General features: G+C 37.1%; 1 protein-coding gene across 3 annotated transcripts; it reads left to right on the top strand.

The window, feature by feature from the left end:
- Positions 1-661: 661 nt before the first annotated feature.
- FKBP1A (FKBP prolyl isomerase 1A) lies at positions 662-22,549 on the top strand. Of its 3 annotated transcripts, XM_074292878.1 has the most exons (5): positions 662-1,017; positions 1,106-1,153; positions 16,851-16,963; positions 19,874-20,039; positions 21,384-22,549. In XM_074292878.1, exons 1-4 carry the CDS (start codon positions 981-983, stop codon positions 20,000-20,002), a joined length of 327 nt encoding a protein of 108 aa, XP_074148979.1. In that variant the 5' UTR covers positions 662-980; the 3' UTR covers positions 20,003-20,039; positions 21,384-22,549. The 3 variants fall into 3 exon arrangements, with proteins under 3 accessions (XP_074148979.1, XP_074148980.1, XP_074148981.1); XM_074292879.1 differs by lacking the exons at positions 662-1,017; positions 1,106-1,153 and adding an exon at positions 10,447-10,597; XM_074292880.1 differs by lacking the exons at positions 662-1,017; positions 1,106-1,153 and adding an exon at positions 11,014-11,046 and having other exon boundaries at positions 16,818-16,963.
- The last annotated feature ends 270 nt before the right edge of the window (positions 22,550-22,819 follow it).

The following is a 22,819-nucleotide window of genomic DNA, read 5'->3' as shown; positions in this document are numbered from 1 at the left end:
ATTGAAATTGGAAGAGGATCTAGGATTGTTCTGCTTGATCCAAGATAGAAAAAAGGTAGGAGCAATAGGTGGAGGTTACAAAGTGGTAGACTCCGACGCCATGGAAGTTCTTCCAGAAAACAAGAAGTGCAAAAAAGGAACAGGAAGTCCCCCGTCACTGAACGTCTTAGATGACCACTTGTCCGGCATGTGGTAGTAGCGACTCGTGCCCAAACCCTGGTGAGATTAGGCGCTAGAAGAATTCCCGAGATTCTGTGATCTGCTTTATCAAGAAAATGCACTTGGGGATCTTCTGGTACTTAATTATTATTACTCTGGGTAAAACTAAGAATGATTTGGAAGGTTTTAAAAAAAAAAGAAACATGCTTAGGTAATTTAAAAAAGTAATATCCCAGCCTGGGGAAAATGGATATAGTCGCACTTATCCAAGATGGCGGCCCCCATGGGAGAAAGTCAAGAGTGGGCGAACATGTGTCACAAACAAATCATTTCCCTTCGACTCCGCAACGGGGCGCGGCGCGCCGCGGGGCCAGCAGAGCTAGAGCAATCGGCGTGCGTAAGCACGCGCGCGTCGGTGTCTGCGTCAGTTCTTCACTAGTGCACACGCGCCGTAGCTTTCTCCTTCCAAAAGTTCCTCCCCCCCGACCCCATCTGGTGGGAGGGTGTTTTGGGTGGAGGTGGAGGGACCGGGGGGGGCGGGGGGGAAGGGTGGATGGGTGCGGCGGCGTGGCGGCGTGCAGGGCGGGGGCGCGCATGCGCGCTGGAGCGCCGAGGCGGGTGCAGCGCGGGGCAAGGGGGGGCAGTGGTGAAAAGCCGCCTGGGCCGGTGCGCTAGCCAGTCTGTCCCTCTGCCCGCCGGGAGCAGCGCGTGAGGCCGAGTCCGCCGTTCGATCCGCCCGGCTCCGCCTTGCCTCTTCTGGTCTCGTCTCGTGCCCGCGTCCCGCGGAGCAGCGACCCCCGACCCGCTCAAGGCCGGCCGGGATGGGAGTGCAGGTGGAGACCATCTCCCCGGGAGACGGTGAGTAGCCCGGGTCAGGGCCGGTCTCCCCCCCTCCCCCCCGCCGCCTGCCCCTCGCTCACAGTGTGTGTCCCCTCTGTCTCCTCAGGGCGCACCTTTCCCAAGCGCGGCCAGACCTGCGTGGTGCACTACACGGGTGAGTGCGGGCCCCCTCCCCCGCGGGGCCTCTGGGGAGGAGGACGTCTGGGTGCCGGATGAAAGCCTGGGGGAGGGCGAAGGGGGCTTCGGGAGGGGAGTCTGGGAGGAGCCTATGGGGAAGGGGAGGAGCTGGGAGAAAGGTTTGTGGAGGGGCGTCTGAGGGGGCTGAATGGGGCCCCGAGGGCAGCCCGTGGATGAATGAACCTCTGTGGGAGGGGCTGTGGGGGTGGGATGGGGCCCCGGGCGAGAATGATGGGGGGGGCTGGGGCTCGGAGAATTGGGGGCCCTGGAGTTTAGAGTGCTAAGGGGATTCTGGCATCTGTCTCCGAATCCTTGCAGGTCGAGATCTGTTCAGTGTTTTTTTTTCCTTCACATATTTCCTTAGATCTAGTCTCCACCTGTACCCAGCCCCCAGAAGGGAATGAGGCTGGAGGGGGAAGCGCTGTCTCTACCACCGCCCACCCGCCCGTTAACAATTAACACTTGTATATCTGAAGGGCTTCAGACTCTCTTGGGCTGTATTGGAGGAGGGGGGGAAAGAATAAAAGTTCTCTGTCCCATTGGAAACGCTGCTACATTTCCATTTGTGGTGGTGCTGACCCAAATATGGTGATCCTGGCCTGGTTTGGCTCTTCCTATCATAAAATGCGGTGTGCGATCTAAATGGGTCAGTGGGGTGTCTTTTACACCAGGCGGCTCCAGGCCTCCGTGCCTGGCTCTTCCTCTCCTGCCAGTGTGTTCTCTGGAGCGCTCGTTTGGTCTTCATTGAATTCCAAAGTTTCCTAGCCAAGGATAAAACTTTAACAGGGAAATTTTAATAGATCCAGAATTTTTTGTGTGATCTCTAAAACAGCAAAATGATCATTTTGCAAATTGTTTTGCAACTCCCCTTTCTCGTTACCTTCCGGTTCTGAGTAACTGATAACTAGCCTCTTTCCCCCCCCCCCAATTCTCTCTTTTCAAAGAATTAGGGATAGTGGTTCGTGTTCTATCAACCAGTGGGTCTCAGGCTGCCCCTTTCCAAGCCATCTAGTGCTGGAGTTCTTTTCCGGCACTGGGTGGGTCTATTTCCTTGGGGGCCTTAAAGTGTTTTCCCATCCAAACCTCCTTAGTCATGAATTAGCTTCCTCCAGAGGAAGTAAGATGGAACTTGCTCTTTCTCCTTATTTCTCTGTTTTGCTGTTTCCAAATCAAAATTTTACTGTACTGAGTTTGAACTCCAGCCACTTGGCATTCAGCTCCTGTAGGTGGAGATTTCTTCTGTCAGATCTGAAGATCACTCTAATGGTCTCTCCCTAATCTCATTTGGTTGAATCCTGGGAGCTCTCCCTCAATCTTTATGCTGTTGCTTCCAAAACTACTACCTGAAATTCATCGGTGAATTCTTTTTAAAATATTGATTGTCATCTTACAGCAATTTCACCATATGCAACAGTTAAACAGCTTAGTGAGGAAATCTGTACTTCTTTTTGATTTTTTTCTAGCAGAAAGAGAATACTAATATTTCAGTTCCTCAGATTAGAGAGAGCAGGATGGGTGTAGCTGAAATCACTTAGATATGAATTATTGGGCATCCTCCCCATCTTATCAGGAAATAGTTGGCAATAACAGTAATTCTTATAGAGGAAGCTTTTCAACCTCCTGTCCAGATTTTAAGCAGATCCATTTGTTTTGAGACAAGGAGGGAGTGATTTGTGGTAAGAATGAAGAAATGTTTCCCTTCTGTTTTTCTTTACCTGAAAAATAAGCTTTAGAGGGAAAAAACTAGAACCTAACAGGAATATCTGAAAAAAATTATTTTAAAAAATCTCAAGGAGGAAAATGTTGTGTTTCTACTACTGGTTTACTGGTCCTATATGCATAGTGCGAGATGAAGATTTTTCAGCTCCTAAGAAGCTACTGCAGAATCACTAGATTTGAGGAGTGAAAGGAATAGTAAAGCTCATTTGTCCTATACCTGGGGAGGGGAGGGAAAGGAGAAAGAGCAGATGAGGAAAATAAGGTCCCAAAGTTGTTTTTACTTAAGATTATGCAAAAAAAAATATTTAGCAAAATGATGGCTAGAACCTAGATTTCCACTACAACACACTCAAATAATGCCATCCATTGTTACCCATTGATTTGTGTCTCATATCCTAAAAATATTGATATAAGAAACATAGTGAAAGATGTTTGTACTCTCAAGATAACAAGAAACATAAAATGAGGGTATAATCAAATTACACCTGTTTGTTTCCTATTTGAAATAGCACCTTGTGTATGTAACATTTTCATAAGAGAACACATTGCTATAGGACCTAGAATATCATGACATACCTACTGCCTCTTTTTTCTGAAGCTGTATATTTCTCCTGGATTGTATTTACCCCCTTATCCATAGAATAAAAACAAAAACTTCTCAGCAATAAGACTGATATGTGTTTGTACACTAATACAAAAGCTTTATCTTTATTCCATTTTTGATAAGCTATACAAAAACACAACTCATAAACCATCTCTGGCACATTAGAATAGACTGTTCTTGCTTTCTCAATGGGCATTGTTCCAGTAATTATTTACCACCAACCTCACAGGAATAACCTGTTTAAAACCTGTGTTTTTTTGAGCTTGAGGATGGGGGTGGAAGGGTGGGGTAGGGGAGACTACTGATTGAATGATATTCCTTGGTGGTGCCAGAAATTATGGTGGGATGTGGAGATTATAGATGTTCTTACACCTTTCTTGGAACAACAAATCTCTGAAGTTCTTGTACATAATATAATGTCTGGCAGGGAATGTACATGCCCCTCAAGGAAAATACAGAATGGGTAAAATCTTGAATATGGTTACAAGCTGCTTCCGCCTCTTTTTGAAGTACCCCGAGAGAGAGTTAAAATCCCTTCTATACTCATCACATTGTAGCATCCCTGAATAGCACAGTGTCTGGCACATGGTATGCACTTAATGACTGAACAGGCATTTACAATTTTTTGAGGAGCTGGAACTGAATTAATAATGCGCCTAGTACCTTGAGCCCTAACTGTGTTATTAGAAGAGTCCAATCCTTTTAGTGAAACATGTTCTGACATATTGTGCTTCTTGTTCGCAAAAACTAGTCTGCCATTATGTAAAGTTGATGGAATTTTTATCATTTCATAAAGCAAGCATCTTCTATTTGTTGTGCTGTGCAAATTCTTCTAATTTCGTGAAGAGGACTCGCTATGAATTCATAAGAAAGACTTGGAATTCAAGCCCTCCCTGGGGTGCTTACTACCTTTGGGATCTTGGGCAAGTCACTTAATCTTCCTTGGGCCTCAGTTTCTTTAGCCATAAAAGGATGGGAGGAGATGGGTCCCTGAGATCCCTTTCAGCCCTAGATCTATGATCCTGTGATATTTCTGCCTCCCTCCTTGTCAGGTCGTATCACCTTAATGGCATTAAGTGGTATATGAAGCAATTATTGATTACACTGTCGTTCTCTAAAAAGGGAACTGGTTCTCTCTTCCTCTCCCCTCACCCCCCATCTTTCTCATATATAACAGTCTTTGTTTTTCTGCTCCCTTCTTGCTCTCCTTTAAATCCAAGCACATAACATAATTGCTGAATTCTTACCAAGACCCATAAAGGTGAGGTAATGGGCCTGCACAGTGAGTTCTGCTGGAACCAAAATACAGATTTCCCGATTTTTCCCCCCCTCTAAGTCAGAGAAGTTGTAACTTGACCAGAATGACACTACCAGAATTGAAGCAAAAATCTGGTAATTAAATTTAATAAAATCTTGCCAGATATTGTTAGGTGTTCTTTTGGCTTTGGGGAAGGGGAGAAGGGAGGATTGTCACTAAAGGGATGGTCATTATTTAAATTCTGATAAAACTTGTTGGGACCTAGGCACACACACTTCATCAGTGTTTCATCATTTTTATATCTAAAATTGAGGAGTTAAGGATTTCCTCTAACCATCTATACCCCATATCCTCAGATATTCCTTTGGGTTTCAGTTTTTTTTAGTACTTGTTCACAGAATACCAAATGGTAACCTTCAATCAAAGCTAATACTATTTTACCAGTCTGTATATAGTGGCATTCTTGAATCACAATATTTTCAGTATCATTCTTCCATGAGGTAGCAGGTTTCTACCTGATTTTATAACTACTAGCGAAAATATGGTTTATGAGTTTTGTTAGAGAGATTGTTAGCTTTCATATATATGTAAAATATGTATATTTTAAAAAATATATATTAATATTATTACTATAAATTAACAGTATTATTATAAACATCATTTGAGTGACACCTATGAACCCGTTTTTGTAATGTTTTAAATGCATAAAATATATACAATTACAAAAGAAAATATTTTTTAAAATATGTTCACAGACCTCAGGTTCATATCTCCTGAATTTAGAATATTGGTTAAAAGGCTTAGAGATTTTGTTTTATTCAAGAGCTCAGTAGATTACAGCATTGGTTTTATATGAGAACAAGAGAATTTTAGTGGTTTCCATACCAACCTGGCTTTTCATGACTTGGAGGTAGATACTTTATCATACCAACCTGGTTGTTTGGTTAAGAAACCAGTTTGTCTTTATTGGGGGGGGGGGGGGAAAGAATCACTGTGGCAAAGTGGATAGAGCCTAGTCCTGTAATCATTGTGACTTGAGTTTAAATATTTTCAATTATACTGGTTATGTAATCATGAAAAACTCAAGTCTCAGTGCCCTTAGCAACTCTCTTAAGACCATAAATTGCAGAACAGTTGTCAGTCTGCAACATTATCACAATATGAGTTCCCTTTACAAATAAAATAATGTATGACTACCTTGCTATATCCCTTTGTTAGGTCAAGGCAAACATTTATCTGGAATAGAGACAAATTATGTGCCCCTAAATTTTCCGTAGAAATAGATTAAGTTGTCATAGGTCAGCTTTTTAATATTAGCTGTCAGCCACAATTTTCTTCCACTCAAACTTGCCAGAGCAACTACTAAAATACTTGCGAATTTTTGTGTGGCTATGTCCACATTTCATCAGTATGAATCGTCCAGTGCCCTCTTACCATCACAGATAATCTTCACAGATTTCACTGGACTGAAAAATTCTGTAATGTGGTAGACCTGGTGATGAGCCCCATGCAAATTTAGCTGAGCTGGTTCTGGATGACAGACATTCAGGTAATGATCTGCTGACATGGTCTTCAAGAATCCTGGGTCTCTTCCAAGCCATATCAAGATATGATTAAGATGTTAATGAGATGGGGGAACCAGAATATTGTAGCAGAATTGACAAATATTGACCTTTTTTTTCTTTTTTCCTTGGTTTTAGTTCCCGATAAAGGGTATTTTTTAAGCCACAAAGTGGACATAAGTTGTAAGGAGGGAGAAGCAATAAAGAGCTTTAGCTGTTGGGAAGAACTCCTAAAATAGTTGAGATTTAACTGTAATTTAAATGCACAAATCCACTGTAGCTATGGATGGCTCTTCTAAGGATACAAAGTATATTTATAATATCTTACATTAAGAATATTTGTCCCTTAAAAAACCATCATGTCTCCTCTGTTTCCTCTATAGTAACTGTTGTAAAGTAGGGACTTCGTAGAACATCTCTACATTTGCAGTAGTTGGCCAATATTCTGTATCTCTCTCAAACAATCTTAGCAAAGGTATGACATTTGTTTTTCAGTTCATTTTTTGAAGTTAACGCCTTATATTTGGCTTGTATGTATTTTTAAGTTGCGATGATTTTAATGTTTGAGAAACTGGAGAATGGTTCATTCAGAGGGCAAATGTTTTAGATCATTCTACTCCCCTAGTACTAGTAATCAGGAGTGGTGTGCTGTGCCTGGAAGCTTCAGGCAAACTTGCATGTCCTATCATAGATCTCTGGTGTAGACTGCCAACTGTGGCAAAGACCTGGCAAGTATATACTGTCTGCAGTCCTAGAAGCATAGCCAAATACTATTGAGATAATGTTTGCTATCAGATCTATGAGATCTTTGTGCTAAGGACAAGGTTGTCTTTTCCCAAATGCTTCCTGTAAATATGTAGGGGTTTTTTTCCCATTAGTACAGTTTGCAGATACTAATCTTTGTTAAAAAGGGAAATGTATTAATGAAGTTGACATCAAAAGTTAGCTATATTTTAAGGTGGATAATGATTTGCATTTTTAATACTTTTGTTCAGTTTTGTTTGACTCTGAGTGCATTTGAGGTTTTCTTGGCAAAGATACTAAAGTGATTTGCCATTTCCTTCTCTAGCTCATTCCACAGATGAGGAAACTAAGGCAAACAAGGTTAAGTGACTTGCCTAGGGTCACACAACTAGTAAGTGTCAGAGGCCAGGTTTGAACTCAGTAAGAAGGTAAGAGACCATAGAGTTAAAAAAAAAAAAGTGTACAGATTTAGGTTACCTCCTTCATTTTATAGTAAGGGAAATTGAGGTACAGAAAGGTTGTGACTTGCCAAGGATCAAATAGCTTATGAATGACAGCCAGAATTTGAGACTAGGCCTTCTGACTCTAAATGCAAACACAAGAAAATAGGTAGGAAGCCACCTCTACTTTGCAAAAAACAAACGATGCTTGAATTATTATATATACTATTACATACTATAATGCTTAATCAAAGGTTTTAAGAAACCAGTAAATCTACAAAGGCCTCTAGGATTTAAAGGAAAGGTGTGAATCACTAGTCATCACATAGAAGCTATATAGAAAGAAATATACGTTATATACAGAAGGAAAGAAAATAATCTGATAGAAATTGACAGTAGAGACAGCTGTCTTATACCTATTTACAAGTACTTCCAAAACCTTTCCCTTTCTTCTGATAGGATAATTTTTATATGAAAAACCTCTGTTGGTTTAGTATATAATTTCTATTTCAAGTAAAAGAAAACCCATTTTTCTTAAAAGCAAATATCATTTCTTTCATTTAATTCAAAATAATTGAATGTTGTAAGTGTGATTAGGGTTTTTCCATGTTTTAGTCTCTGAAGAAAGTTGTCTCGTTTTTCAGTTTATATTGACATTTTAATGAAAAGATTAATCAGGAACTGAACTCATGTCATGAATCTTTTTTTTTTTTTTCAGAATGGCATTTATTAAACTTTTATTTGAACATTATCATCTCTTTAAGCACAAATATTGCAATAATTACATGGAAATTGTTAGTTTTCTTTTGTGATTGTGGGAAAGTATATCTGAAATTTATTGTGTAGGGGAAAAAAAGCAAAAGACATCAGTTTTTAAATGAATGAGATGTTGAAATTTGAGGAAATTTCACCATGTACTGGGATAAAAAGGAAACTTAATGATGTCAGTGAAAACTACTTTTCTAAGTAACCTTTTTTTTTTTCTTAGTCCCATCTGTAAAGTAGATATTTTTTCTATCGATGAACAAAGCAACACTAGCACTATGTAACCATTTCCTCAAGTGAAATCCTGCCTTAGCCCACTTCCTTTTGCTTTCTTCTCTTTCCCATTATCTCATGATACATAGCTAAATCATAAAGAAGAGTGGCTAGTTTTAGAGAAAGAGATCCAGTCTCCTCTTCTTCACTCCCCAGGATGCATGAATAAAATCTTCCCTATAAGAAGATAGCCTATAGAACAGCTGAAATCAAAGTTGGAAGAGAATAAGTACAAGTTTCTATCAGCAGCTTTCTAATCAGAACTTTTTGTTTCTTTTAAAATAATGTTTGTTTGTGACCTTTGTTCTTTCCTTAGCTTGTTTCCACTTTTGGTTTAAAATCCTATTTTTCTATTCAGTTTTCTGCAATTTAGAAATAGAAGCGCTACATTTAACATTAGGTTATGTCTATAGAAATTAATTTCACCATTCCCAGAATTCTACTAACCACAGGAAAAATGATGAACTCAAAAGTTTTTTGTTTGTTTGTTTGTTTTTAAATGAAGTTCCTTTAATACAATCCAACAAAATACACTTCCTCATATTTCCTTAGTATATCTTAGTGCTTGGCATATTGTTTAGCAAAATCCTAAACTCTTTATTTTTTTTTATTGTTAATTTTTATGATTATAACATTTTTTTTGACAGTACATATGCATAGGTAATTTTATTCATTCATTTATTTATTTATTTATTAGCAACATTATCCCTTGTACTCCCTTCTGTTCTGAATTTTTCCCCTCATTCCCTCCACCCTCTCCCTTAGATGGCAGGCATTCCCATACATATTAAATATCTTATAGTATATCCTAGGTACAATATATATGTGCAGAACCGAATTTTGTTGTTGTTGCAAAAGAAGACTTGTATTCGGAAGGTAAAAATAATCTGGGAAGAAAAAAAAAAAAGCTCACAGTTTACACTCATTTCCCAGTGTTCCTTTTCTGGATGTAGCTGATTCTGTCCATCATTGATCAATTGGAATTGGATTAGATCTTCTCTATGTTGAAGATATCCACTTCCATCAGAATACATCCTCATACAGTATCATTGTTGAAGTGTATAATGATCTCCTAGTTCTGCTCATTTCACTCAGCATCAGTTGATATAAGTCTCTCCAAGACTCTCTGTATTCCTCCTGTTGGTCATTTCTTACAGAACAATAATATTCCATAACTTTCATATACCATAATTTACCCAACCATTCTCCAATTGATGGACATCCATTCATTTTCCAGTTTCTAGCCACTACAAAAAGGGCTGCCATAAACATTTTGGCACATACAGGTCCCTTTCTCTTCTTTAGTATTTCCTTGGGATGTAAGCCCAGTAGTAGCACTGCTGGGTCAAAGGGTATGCACACTTTGATAACTTTTGGGGCATAATTCCAGATTGCTCTCCAGAACGGTTGGATTCTTTCACAACTCCACCAACAATGCATCAGTGTCCCAGTTTTTCCACAGCCCCTCCAACATTCATTGTTATTTGTTCCTGTCATCTTAGCCAATCTGACAGATGTATAATGATATCTCAGAGTTGTCTTAATTTGCATTTCTCTGATCAATAGTGATTTGGAACACTTTCATATGAGTGGAAATAGTTAATTTCATCATCTGAAAATTGTTCATATCCTTTGATCATTTATCAATTGGAGAATGGCTTGATTGCAAACGATTAGAAGGGAAGTAAATTGGGAAAACATTTTAACAGTTAAAGTTTCTGATAAAGGCTTCATCTCCAAAATATACAGAGAATTGACTTTAATTTATAAGATATCCTAAACTCTTTAAAGGGATATGGAAATATAAGGAGTAGTTCTTGATGTCAGGTTGCTTAAAATGTAGTCAAAAAGAAAATTTGAAATGTGTAGAGTAAGGCATATAATTAATATTCTGCACTTATATAGCTACATCTAGAATATCGTGTTTGGGTGCCATATTTTATGAAGAATATTCACACGTCCAGAATATGGTGTCCAAGATGGAAGGCATTCTAGCAACTGCCACAAATAAATGATTGAGGAGTGATGGATGTCTTCAGTAGTTAAAAGTATCCAAGTAAGTAATGAGTCACTAAAAGTCTTCAAAGAGAGAGAAGGATTATTTGAGATCCTTGAAGAGAAAAAATAGCCAGGAATGATCACTTGGAAATATAAAAAGTATTCGTGCTTCAGGTAGGCAATGGAATAGATAGCCTGGGAATTGTTTAAACTGTAAGATTTTATATTGTCTTTTTTAAAACACAAAAATGGCAAATATATTAATTGAAAGTTAATATAATTAAATTAATGAATTTTTTTCTTATGATTTCAGAAAAGAGTAACTAAAATTTCCTTTGCAGTGATTATTGATGCCATTATAGTCATTGATAAATGCTTCATTTGCTGTCCACTTCATATGTACATATTATTTAATGTATATACTTCCCTTCACAAATATACATATATTGTGTTTGTAATATTATTGAGATTTTTTGTTTGGTGTTTTTTTGTTTTTGCTTTTTTTTGGTGAGGCAGTTGGAGTTAAATGATTTGCCCAAGATCACATAACTAAGAAGTGAAGTGTCTAAGGCAGGATTTGAACTCAGGTCCTCCTGAGAGCCAGGGCTTTATCTACTGTACCATCTAGCTGCCTCCTAACATATATATGTGTATATATGTATGTATATATGTGTGTTTCTGATGATATATGGGATTGATTTACATCTGGTTAGTCTATTTAAAAGGCACTCTAGAACAAGGATTCCTGACTTGTAGCTTGATAACAGTTGCTGGAAGCCCCTATTATTTCCTTGTATTTCAATCAACAAATATTTGGAATCCACTGAAGACTTAAAGATGAATAGAATTCATTAAGATTTGCTGTATATTTGATGAATCAAATATCTGATCTTGCAAACTTTCTAAACCTTTTCTCCTTGTAAATTTTGCACTCCAGCCATACTTGCATATTAACAATGATTTAAATATAATCTATATATGCATGAAATGCATCTATCCAAATGCTCCTTTTTATTTTAGAGTTAGCTTAATTTCTTTTCCCTTCCAAGAATCTCCTTGACCATTGTCATCCACTGATCTCTTTCCTATAGAGGCACTCATTTTACATTTTCATACCACCTTGTGAAATTTTGTCTTAATCCTTGATCATGGCTTTCAGATAATCCAATAATTCTTAAACTATCTCTCCTTGATCTATTTTTCCAGATTGATTGTTTATCCAATAAGATACTTCACATTTCTATTTTTTTTTTCATTCTTTTGATTGGATTTTTTTTTTCTATGAATCATATAGTCATCAACTTACTACTTAATTCTAATTTTTAAGAAAATATTTTCTTCATTGAGTTTTTGTACCTTCTTTTCCTGTTGGCCAATTCTGTTTTGTTTTTTTTTTTTTTTTTTAAGTGTTCTTTTCATCAATAAATTTATGTAATTTTTCCTTCCATTTGTCCAATTCTGCTTGTTAAGGAGACCTTGGGTGGATTTTTGTGCCTTCCCCCCCCCCCCCCAATTTTTTACCCATTTTAAAGTTTTGAGTTCCAAATTCTTTCTTTTCTCTCCTTTTTTTGAGATGATAATCAGATATGTTATTCATGTGCCATTAAAAAAATATAAAACATTTCCATATTAGTTATTTTGCATAAGAAGACTCAAAGGAAAAAATGAAAGAAAGTGAAAAATAGCATGCTTCAGTCTGTATTCAGACAATATCAGTTCTTTTTCTGGAGGCAGATAGTATGCTAGTATTTTTCATCATTAGTCCTTTGGGATTGTCTTGGAGCATTGTATTGCTGAGAATAGCTAAATCATCAGCAAACAATATTGCTGTTACTGTGTACAATGTTCTAGTTACTTCAGTTTGCATCAGTTCATTTTAAGTCTTTTTGTGTTTTTCTGAAACCACATGCTTATCCTTACAGAACAATAGTATTCCATTACAATAACATACCTGGTTATTTAGCCATTCCCCAATTGATGAGCATCCCTTTGATTTCTAATTCTTAGCCACCAAAAAAAGAGCTGCTATAAATATTTTTGTTTAAATAAGTCCTTTTCCCTTTTAAGGTATATTTTTGGAATATAGACTTAGCAATGGTATTACTGGATCAAAAAAGTATGCCCTTTGGTCATATTTCCAAATTGCTGTCCACACTCCACCAACAATGCATTATGTCCCAGTTTTCTAACATCTATCATTTTCCTTTTTTGTCACATTAGCTACTCTGATATATGCCTCAAATTTTTAATTTGCATTTCTCTGATTAGTGGTGATTTAGAACAATTTTTTTGTGTGTGACATAGATAGCTTTGATTTCTTTGATTGAAAACTGCCTGCTCATTTCCTTTTACCTTTTATCAATTGGGGAGTGTTTTTTTTTTGTTTTGTTTTGGTTTTTTAATGCTTCCTTTACTAATGTGTTGATTATTTTTGTCTTGCATCACTCATTATTTTCCCACTTTTTCCTCTACTCATTTGATTCTTCCCCCCAGGCAATTGGGGTTAAGTGACTTGCCCAGGGTCACACAACTAGAAAGTGTTAAATGTCTGAGGCCAGATTTCAACCCAGGTCCTCCTGACTTCAGGGCCGGTGCTCTATCCTTTGCACCAAGTAGCTGACCCTACTGATTTGATTTTTAAAATCCTTTTTGATTTTTTCCAGTAATTGGTGCAGGAGGATAGGGACCAATCTATATTTTTCTTTGGCTTAACATGTAGCCATTTAGATTTTGTTGTCTTCTGTGTTTGTATTTTGATTCCCACCACCACTACCACCACCAAAGTAATTTTCTCTCTCTCTTTTTTGTTTTGTTTTTCTTAATTGTTTCTTTTTCCAGCCTATTGACTTTTGATTTTATATTAAAATTGGGGTCTACCCTTAAGGTGCAGAGGACACTGCCTCAAGCTTTGAGTTTTTCTTACTGTTTTCTGAACTAATTCTGGAGGTCTGTAAGTTTTTAGTTTTTTCAAGGTGGGGAGAGATGTTTGCTGCTCTTCTGGCCTGTGAGAAACCACAAGCACTTTTTTCTGTCCTAGTGAACCATGACTAGGGTTCATGTGCTGCTATAGTTGTATTGTATACTCTACCAGTGGGACTCCAACCCAGAACTGTTTATAGGTAGGACAATAGTCCTGCATTCATGGCCAGCAGAGGGTTCACTGTAGTCTCCTTTTGACCCAATTCTCCAATCCCCAATGCCTGTTGCTGGCTTGCTGGATTACAGCTTATTCTGGACTGCATTATACCCTCAACACAGTGAGATGGATCTTATTTGCCGGCCTGTCTTGAGCTATACTTGTCCTTCTGTTCTGCTGTTTCAGAATTGGAAAGAAATGTGGGAGTGTTCAAGTGCTTCACTGACATCTTTGTTGTGTCCCCCTACTACTTAATTTTTGAATTGTATCTTTAAGTGTCTTTCTTGACTTCCTTTGAGGTAAGGAATATGGTTTTCATATTTCTCTACAACTTGAAGTGCAACTTTGCTCTAGTTGCAAACTGTTCAGTAAATGTCTGCTGAATAAATTAATGAACCCAGAAGTGTACCAAAGTTTTAGACACTCAGTTCTTGAATTGATAGAATGTTAGAGCTGAGAGTGACCTTAGAATATAAAATTGTAAAATCTTGAATCCTAGACTGTTTTGCGTAGAAGAAGCCTTAAAAATGATCTTGTCCAACTCCATTCCTTATATCTCTTACCAATACTTTCAGTATATTTTAAGTTACAATTGGTTGTTAAATATATTATTTACTCTAATAAATTTCTATTTGAGTTTTGTCATGTCTCAGGTTGTAAGACTTTCAAGAACAAGAGGCATCCCTTGTTAACACCTTGCAGGACTGGGTATTTTACTTTGTGAGTACTGGCTTAAGATTTATATTCAGGTGCTAGTTGTGATGGATTTGCATAGTTGATAGAATAGTTTGCTTTGCATAAAAGTAATGTAATGTACTTTTATTTGTGTTCTTACATCTCTTATTATTTAAATCCCTTTTTGATACCTTTTAAAATATTAGATATCTAACTGTATTTACCTGGGCTCAGCACAAAGAATTCAAGCAAAACTTCCCTAAGTCATACTCCACACATAATGCCCAACTAATTCAGGTTCTTTTGACACAGAAATGAGCTTAAAGTCAGGGAGTATCATGTCCCATTTTTTGTATACAACTCTGGGAACCATGAATAGATGGTGCCTCTGATAGTTGATAGATCATTGTTTGCAAGAGGACTGGAGATTTGATACTATGCACTATTCTTAGATGTCTGGGTTTTTTTATTTGTTTCTTGGGACTTCGTGTAATTTAAGTTGGTTTTTGAGTTAGAAGTCACCGGCTATGGGTTTACTTTGGGTGAACTTAATTTTTTTTCTGTTCTTCCATTACTTTGTACATTTGCAAATGCTTGAGTGATCAGAACTCCCAATGGGATGCTGCTGTTTATACTTTTCCTTCCATTACTCCTAATATTCCATTAGCAAAATCAACCATATTCTCATCTCTGACCCTTCCCCCCACTTCCTATTTTGTTAAGGTCCAGACTTTCTGTCTACTGTGATAAAGCACTAGATTGATTTTTAACACTTTTTTTCCCCATCCCTTTTTAGAAATAACTGCATGAGAGTGGTCTATGTGGTAGTGGTGGATGGTGGTGATGGTAATAATAGTATTTTTTTCTTCATCTCATTACATGGTATTCTCACATTTGTGGTGATCTCACATCCTCCTGAGTACCAGATTACAGGATATGACTTTTTAACTGGCACATTTAGTATCTGCTTTAATATTCTCAGAAATAATATCTGAAAACCATGGTGGTTTTTTCTGAAAGAAATTAGCAGTTATAATACTATTAATAATTCAAAGGTGATTGGAGTAGGGAAGGACTCATTGACTCCTTTTTGAGGAGAGAATATTTTTCAATAATCTGATGTTTGCTCTGACTGTTAACTAGTACTACATCCTGAAGGAATTGATCTTTAATACCAGAAGTTTCCCTTTTGCTTGAGTTTCTTCTGAACTCAGTTCTTGAATTTGCCTAATTGGAAATTCTTTTTCTTTAGGGCAACTATATTGTGAAGGCTGTTGAGGAACTTTCCTGGGAATCTTTTCTTAGAGGAAAGTTATTAGGAACCCAGAGACGAAGGTGAACTCTAGAAAAGGGAAGTGACTTTAAGTGACTAAAATTTGAAATCAAATTTTCTGATTCCTAGTTCAGTGCTTTTTCCATTTATAGGATTCTTCTTAGAAAAGTTTTTCATTTAATCTTTTCTGTCTTCAAGAAAAGTTCATTTACCTCACTGATTACAATGAATAAGAGAAGTAGGATACAAACAAGTTCTGATGTTTCTCTGGAATAAATCTGGGCCTGGTTTTTACTTTCCCAAAAAAAAAAAAAAAAAAAAAAAGGTTCTGGAAATTTAAAGAAATAGGCACAAATTAAAGAATTTTGAACTGGGAAAGATTGGTTTATTAGTATCGAACGTACTGTTGGTGAAAGTGCTTTGCGTTATCAAATTCAGTGTTGAATGGTCTTTGTTCTTTGTTTAAAGAAATAACCCAGTATGATTTAAGAAAAAAAAATTTTTTTGAAAGGATTGTTTAATCACTAAGCTCCTTAGAAGTAAAAAAATTTCGCCTGAGTGGTAAATGCATGCAGTTAGAAAATCTTTACTGTTCTCCTACTTCAGGTGTCATTTCAGAAGGGGCATTTTACCATTTCCTTAAAACTTACATCAGGCCTCTGACCAAGTGAATAGTCAGGAGACAGTTTCTAGATATGGTAATGAATGGAAAGTCTTTTTGTTTTGTTTTGAAGAATGAGGGTACAATGATATTAGCACAGGGGAAAATCTGAATATACAGTACTGACTAGCTGTACACTGTGCTAGAGATATGATCACAAAGCCAGCCCTCTACCCATGAGGAAGTTACATTCTAATAGGGGAAGACAACACATAAAAGGAAAGTGAAAAAGTGTAGACTAATACCAAAGTGGCTTGTTTGGAGTGTCAAAAACAGGGCTGAGAAAGGAATGATTAGCTGACCTGAACCCTTTCTCTAAATGGAAGCTCTGAGAAGAAAGCAGAGGGATGGATGGTTCAAGTTGAAGAGGCAGCTGAGATTATCACAATAGTCACTGCAAAGTAGATGGTTTACTATTCCCATTTTGCAGATAAAACTTGGGTTCTGAAAGAAAATGTTGCTCAAAAATCTGTTAAGACCAGAAGCAGAATTTGAATCCAATCTGTCCATTGTACTTGATTTGTATTACTTAGTATTTCTAAATAATATATATGCTTTGTTTTTAGGAATGCTTGAAGATGGAAAAAAGTTTGATTCTTCCCGTGATAGAAATAAACCCTTCAAGTTTGTGATGGGCAAGCAGGAGGTGATTCGAGGCTGGGAAGAAGGAGTTGCCCAGGTGTGTTATGTTCTTGATGTTCCTACTCTTACAGTATCTTAATTCTATTAAAGACTTTAACCTCAATGGAAAGCCTTCCCTTTTTAACTTGCTTTGGTAAGTCTTTTTTTTCTTCCTATAGTGTCTATCCTGTCAACATTGGGACTCCCTACTGGGAGGATATCTCTTTTGATGAACTCCAAGAAAACTTGTTTGTGCTTTCTTGGTGCATTAGTCCTGATCCGACTTTAGTAGTCTGTGATCTAAGACAGTAGTATTCAGATTTACTCAGTAAGAGAGTTAAAATCTACTTACCCAAAGAAATGAAGTTTTTAGTCAGGAAGAGAAAAGGTCATAAGCACAATAGAACTAGAAGGAACTTCAGAACTAATCTAATCTAACTTTATGAGCCAAAAGTTCACAGGCTGGGGAAATCTTATTTCTGCTTTCCAAATAGATACATAAAGCTCTATTTCTCCTAAAATATTTTGCTAATTAATTTCAAAATATAATGCTCTAGATTCTCATTGTGAAGGATTTTTTTTTTAAAAGGAAACTTGGCCAAGAAGCATACTAAATGAAATGGTGGGAAAGGATTTTTATTTGCATCTGTGAAATCATAGATGAACCAAAGTATAATGAGCTTACCTTTCAAGTTTTTCCACCCTATCTATGGAGAATCTTGACAGTTTTCATTTTTGAGCTTCTCTTTCTTTAATTCTTTTAATTATTCATTTGACTTTAGTCATGCTCCCTATATCCTTCTCTGGTTTCTCATGGCAGAGAAATGATCTCAATTCTTGAAGAGAGTTCCAGTGGAGTAAAAACTTGGCAAATTTTTGCCATTCAGTAAAGGTTTCAAGTATAACCTTGAGAATAGACCAAGTCTAGCTAACTATATGACCAGACATGTCAGTGTACCCAAGGCCAACCTCATGGTGGCTTCCCACCCCCCAATCTATAATATTTCTCTCATCTCGTATGCATACATATACCTTTATTCCTCTTTCATTACTAAGTTTTGACATTCCCTTTCTGTTGACATTCCCTGATCTATAGAATGATTCACTATTAGTCATCTCTTATATTTGTAGTGAATAATAGAATCATAGATTTAGAGCAAGCTAGTATCTTAGAGTAGGACTTCTTAAACTTTTTAAACTCACAGCCCCTTATTGCCAAGGAAATTTTTATGTGAACCCCCTTCCCAGGTACTTGACATGTAAAATAGGTATATAAATCATATATTTATTTATAATAAATCATAATTTGTGACCGCCTTCATTCAGTTATAGGACCCCATATGGAGTCATGAGCCACAGTTTAAGAAACTGGGCTTTAGGGGGAGATTATGTCCAACCCCTTCATTTTATAGGCGAGAAAAGTGAGGCTGGGAGAGGTTTTATGTAACCCTTTCCCAGAGTCACACAGTCATATAATTCTTTGAGACAGGATTTGAAATTAAGTCTTCCTAACTACAATCTCATAGTACTCCACCCACATATCTTTCAGTAGAATATAGACACGGAAAGAGATTGTGATATGATAGAACAGACTCTGATCTTGGAATCAGAAGAACTAAATTTTAAACATGGCCACGATTAATGTAATTCTGGAGAAGTGACTTGATCTGTTTCAATTTCAGCTTTCCCTTTGTGCTCTAAAGAGACTGCAATAGTTGTAGTAATGATTACATTACTGGGCTATGAGGAAATCACATTACTGTGTAATATTACTTGTTATTATCATAGGATATGTAGTATGTAATATTACTTCATTACTATACTATAAGCGCACTCCTTAGTATGGGATATCTTTTGAAGTGATGGCACTAGGGGAAATATGGGAATTCCAACTCACAGAAATTTGGGGTCAATTACAATATTGTCTGTGGTAATTATAAGGAAAGGGCAAACCCAAGATCATTGAGTTAAAGTTGCAAGAGGCAAATTTAGGCTTGGTGTCGGAGAAGAAACTTCTTCACATTTGGAACTGTCTAAAAGTAGAATGGGGAAATGTGGGCTTTAAGCAGAAGCTGAAAGACTTCCTGTCTGATATATTATGGTGGGAAATCCTTTTGCATTTAGATTAAATTAGACTAAATTGTTGCTGAGATTCTTTTACCGCTAATTTCCATGCCAGTTAGATTAGGTAGGCAAGTTAGTTACAGGGTCCTTACTGAAGATCTGAATACAAGCTTGCATTGTCCTGAATCAAGTAACTGAACAGACAAGGCTATGTTTAGAGGAAGAAGCAGCTTCAAGCCTGTGGTAGAAGCCAAATATGAAATATCAAGAGACCAGCTCATTATAAAGAAGTAGCCCTAAGAATCAATCAGTTCTGTTGTTTTCTCTACAGACTCTGCTGGATAGGTTTATCCCAAGTTTGTATCTTCTGCTTTTGCTTCTTTGGCCTGAAAGTTGACTTTGGTCTTGAACACAGCAAAAATCCTATATTTGTAACTGAATTACACAAATAGAAATTTGATATTTAAATGTTTTCTTTTTAAATAGTAATAAAGTCTCTTTTTTGTAGTGGTATTCCCTTTAAATCAGAAAGAACAGCCTAGGAAAACAAAATCTTAGATGTATTCTGAAAACAAGGAAATTCTGATATTAGGTCACCTAAAAATAATCCTTAGCATGGCTTAATTTAACTTTACACTAAAAGTTGGAAGAGAGAACCCAGATTTTTTCAAAACTACAAGTCAGAAAGTCCTGGTGTCTCAGATAAGTTTTAGAGGCATTTATAGAGCTCATTCATTCAACAAGCATTGAACATGACTTTCCCACAGTAAGATACTGTTTATTAGCATTTCTAGGGCTACTGCCTTCTTTGTTATATAGAGGAAGAAACTGGGACCCATAGTAGACAATTGATTTTTCTAGAGTCACAATAATAACTAACACTTGTTCTTTATTTTTTTCATAGATGAGTGTGGGCCAGAGAGCAAAAATGACCATCTCTCCAGACTATGCTTATGGTTCCACTGGTCATCCAGGCATCATTCCACCAAATGCTACTCTCATCTTTGATGTGGAACTTATAAAATTGGAATGACAGGAATGGTTTCTTCCCCTAGCTCCCTGATTCTTGAGTAAGTGAAATGGAGTAGTTAATTTAGAGATATTAACCTTCTTTCTTCTCCATCCTTTTATGTTTTCCCTTTTCCAGCCTCATCAAAATATGTGATATGGTTAACGTGATTTACTGAAAAATCATAGTTTGTGGCAGAATTGGAGCTAACGCTTCTTAACTTGCTGTTCTTTGTATTGTCCCACTCCTTAAGTTAGACTCACCATCTAGAGTAGTGATAGCTTCTTATACACACACAAAAGTATATAGTTTCATCCTTCTAAAATGACATAAAACATGTCTATCTTCTCTCCCAACCCATCAACTTTGTAGGGTTTTTGTCCTAATTGATTCATTCAGCTTTGACCCTGAAGTTCTAAAAGCTACATTTCTAGCTCCTCTAAAACTTGTACTTCGTGTAACTAATTTGCAAATGATTTATATCAGTGACTTCAAGCAAAACTGGATCTGAAAAATTAATCCAGCATCCTTGGATAAAATTATGACCCTGTCGTTTTTATTTTTTGATTTGTATTTTCTTTTTAATGTTTAATCCTTAGCAAAAAAAAAAAATTCTCTTCCTGAGCCACATCAGATAACCTGCAGTATATTATATACATTCTTCTTTTTCTAGTACCTTGAACTACTATTATATGTCTATAGAATGATGTAATGGGGAGAGCTTTGTATTTGAGTCTGGCTTTTTCTAGACTACTGTCATTGTTTTCATCTGATAGTTTAAATTTAATTCCATTTAATTACCCCTGTGATCTTGGGAAAGTTAGTTCTCTTCTTTGATCCTCAATTTCCTCATCCGCAAAATGAGGTAACTGAAATAGATGATGTTTAAGGAACTTTCCAGTTCAGAGCATTGCCATTTATTTGCCAAATCTGTTCCCTCCTTCATATTCAGTTTCAGAAAGTTGGTAAGTTGGTACATAAGCGATAAAAAGTCTTTACCATTAATTAGCAGGAGCTACTTATTCTGGGGTTTGGGAGTTAGGGAAAGATGATCATGGGCAGGACTGAGTGTTGGTTCCTGGACCAGCTAACTACCTGTGGCCTTTGAACTTCAGCTATCAGACAAGCAGAGGAAACTAAGAAACTCACTCTGTTGACCTGTTGTTGTACAGGGGTATTTTGAAGGAAGTATTTTGTAATTTGCAAAGTAAACAGGATTGTATCAATGTGTATTATGCCAATGCTAGAGCTGGGGACTGAAAATCAAAAAATTTCAAGTTCTGATTCCTATTGTACCATTAACTCATTGTGAGACTCCTTTGAGCAACTTTTCTATAAAAAAAAAAAGTCAGATTTAGGATATATCTTGATATTGATGGAACTCTGGTTTTTCTGTTCCCAATAGATTGGACACCTGGAGAGTCCAGAGTCTCAGCTTCAAGAAGAATGCACATTAATTTGTATGGAGCTTTTCCCTGATATTCCACTACATTCATTGTATAGACATATACCCCGATTGGATGTGTTATCACTTGGCTTTGCTTCCAACTCTTCCTCCTTGTACATGTGTTGTCTCTAAACTATACACCGTAAACCTCAACTTGTCAAGTCATTCATTTTTTGTTTTTGTTTTTGGGGTCTAGATTTAAATTGAAATCTTTTGAGTATAGATTTAAGATTAAGTGTATGATCAAGCATTAACAGCACACAGATGGGTTAACCTTAGAATAGGAATTATTTGGACGGAGAAAATCTTTGTCCCTTTTTTTTTTTTTTTTGGGTGAAATTTATCTATTATGTATTGAAGATTTTTTTTTTTTTTTAAGCTGCTGCTGCTGCTGTAAAGCCATAGCAGATTGAGGAGCTATTGAGGGCTGACATATTCTCCATGTTGAATTATTTCCTTGGAGCATATCAGTCAACCTGTCCAAAATGAAGGTGGGGAAGGAGAAGCTGCTTCATCCACCCAACCCTCCTTCCCCTCCCCCCTCTTAATCTCTGCCTTTTGAAAGCAGATATTTTCAATGCAGTGTTGGACACGCCACTTGGTGTCTTATCTACAGGACTACTCACTACTCGGGTCAATATAAATCTTTGTTGATGCCTGACCTTTTTTTTTTTTTTCCCATCTTGTCATTTTTCTAATGGATTTGGAGGACTTTTTAAAAATATCCAATAGCCATCAAAGCTCCACAACTACCTAAATTCCAAGAACTTGAATTGATTGTTAAATTGAAGGTGCTGTTTGTAGAAATTTTCAACACAATGAAAGCCCAGTCATTGTCACAGGAAATTGTTGCGTGTTCTCTACAAAAAAAAAAAACAAAAAGAAAAAAAAAAAAACTGATGCTGGTCATCACAGCTTCAACATCTCCTGTTTTTGATGCTCAGCTTCCCTATTGCTGATACCCCTCCTTCCACCCCCACTTTCCTTTTTTCTCCCACTCTACCCCCCTTTTGCTGTCCGTGTAGTGATTTGGTAAGAGAAACTGCCACCACCCACTCTCCCTCCACCACATGAGTTTCAAGTTTTATTATTGCAATAAAATGCTTTATGCTGGCTTTTCTCAACTCTTGTGTATTGGGTGTTCTTTTACACTCCTCCTCCCTGCCATTTGGTACATTGTTAACTTACCATGCTAGAGCAGAAACTGGGGGAGGGAGATTTTATAATTCTCTCCAACTGCAGTCAAGTTGAATGAGATGATAGCAGTGAAATGTCTTCACTGAAAGATACTTGGTTTTTTGGAGAAGTTATAATAGGGTTTCCTCTGAATAGTTTTGCTTAAATTCTTTTACCCATGATGAGGAGATAGATAGTATAGATTGTTTTGGCTGTTT

This window comes from Sminthopsis crassicaudata, chromosome 2 (assembly GCF_048593235.1).
Source record: "Sminthopsis crassicaudata isolate SCR6 chromosome 2, ASM4859323v1, whole genome shotgun sequence".
NCBI lineage: Eukaryota > Metazoa > Chordata > Mammalia > Dasyuromorphia > Dasyuridae > Sminthopsis > Sminthopsis crassicaudata.
Note: the sequence above shows the minus strand (reverse complement) of the source record. Positions and strands in the feature narration are given on the sequence as shown.

Bases quoted from the DNA above. Each gene is read 5' to 3' on its own strand.
- FKBP1A (XM_074292878.1), top strand. From the start codon at position 981: ATGGGAGTGCAGGTGGAGACCATCTCCCCGGGAGACG. The intron at 1,018-1,105 runs GTGAGTAGCCCG...CTGTCTCCTCAG, and splicing joins GACCATCTCCCCGGGAGACG to GGCGCACCTTTCCCAAGCGC. The intron at 16,964-19,873 runs GTGTGTTATGTT...TTTTTTTCATAG, and splicing joins GGGAAGAAGGAGTTGCCCAG to ATGAGTGTGGGCCAGAGAGC.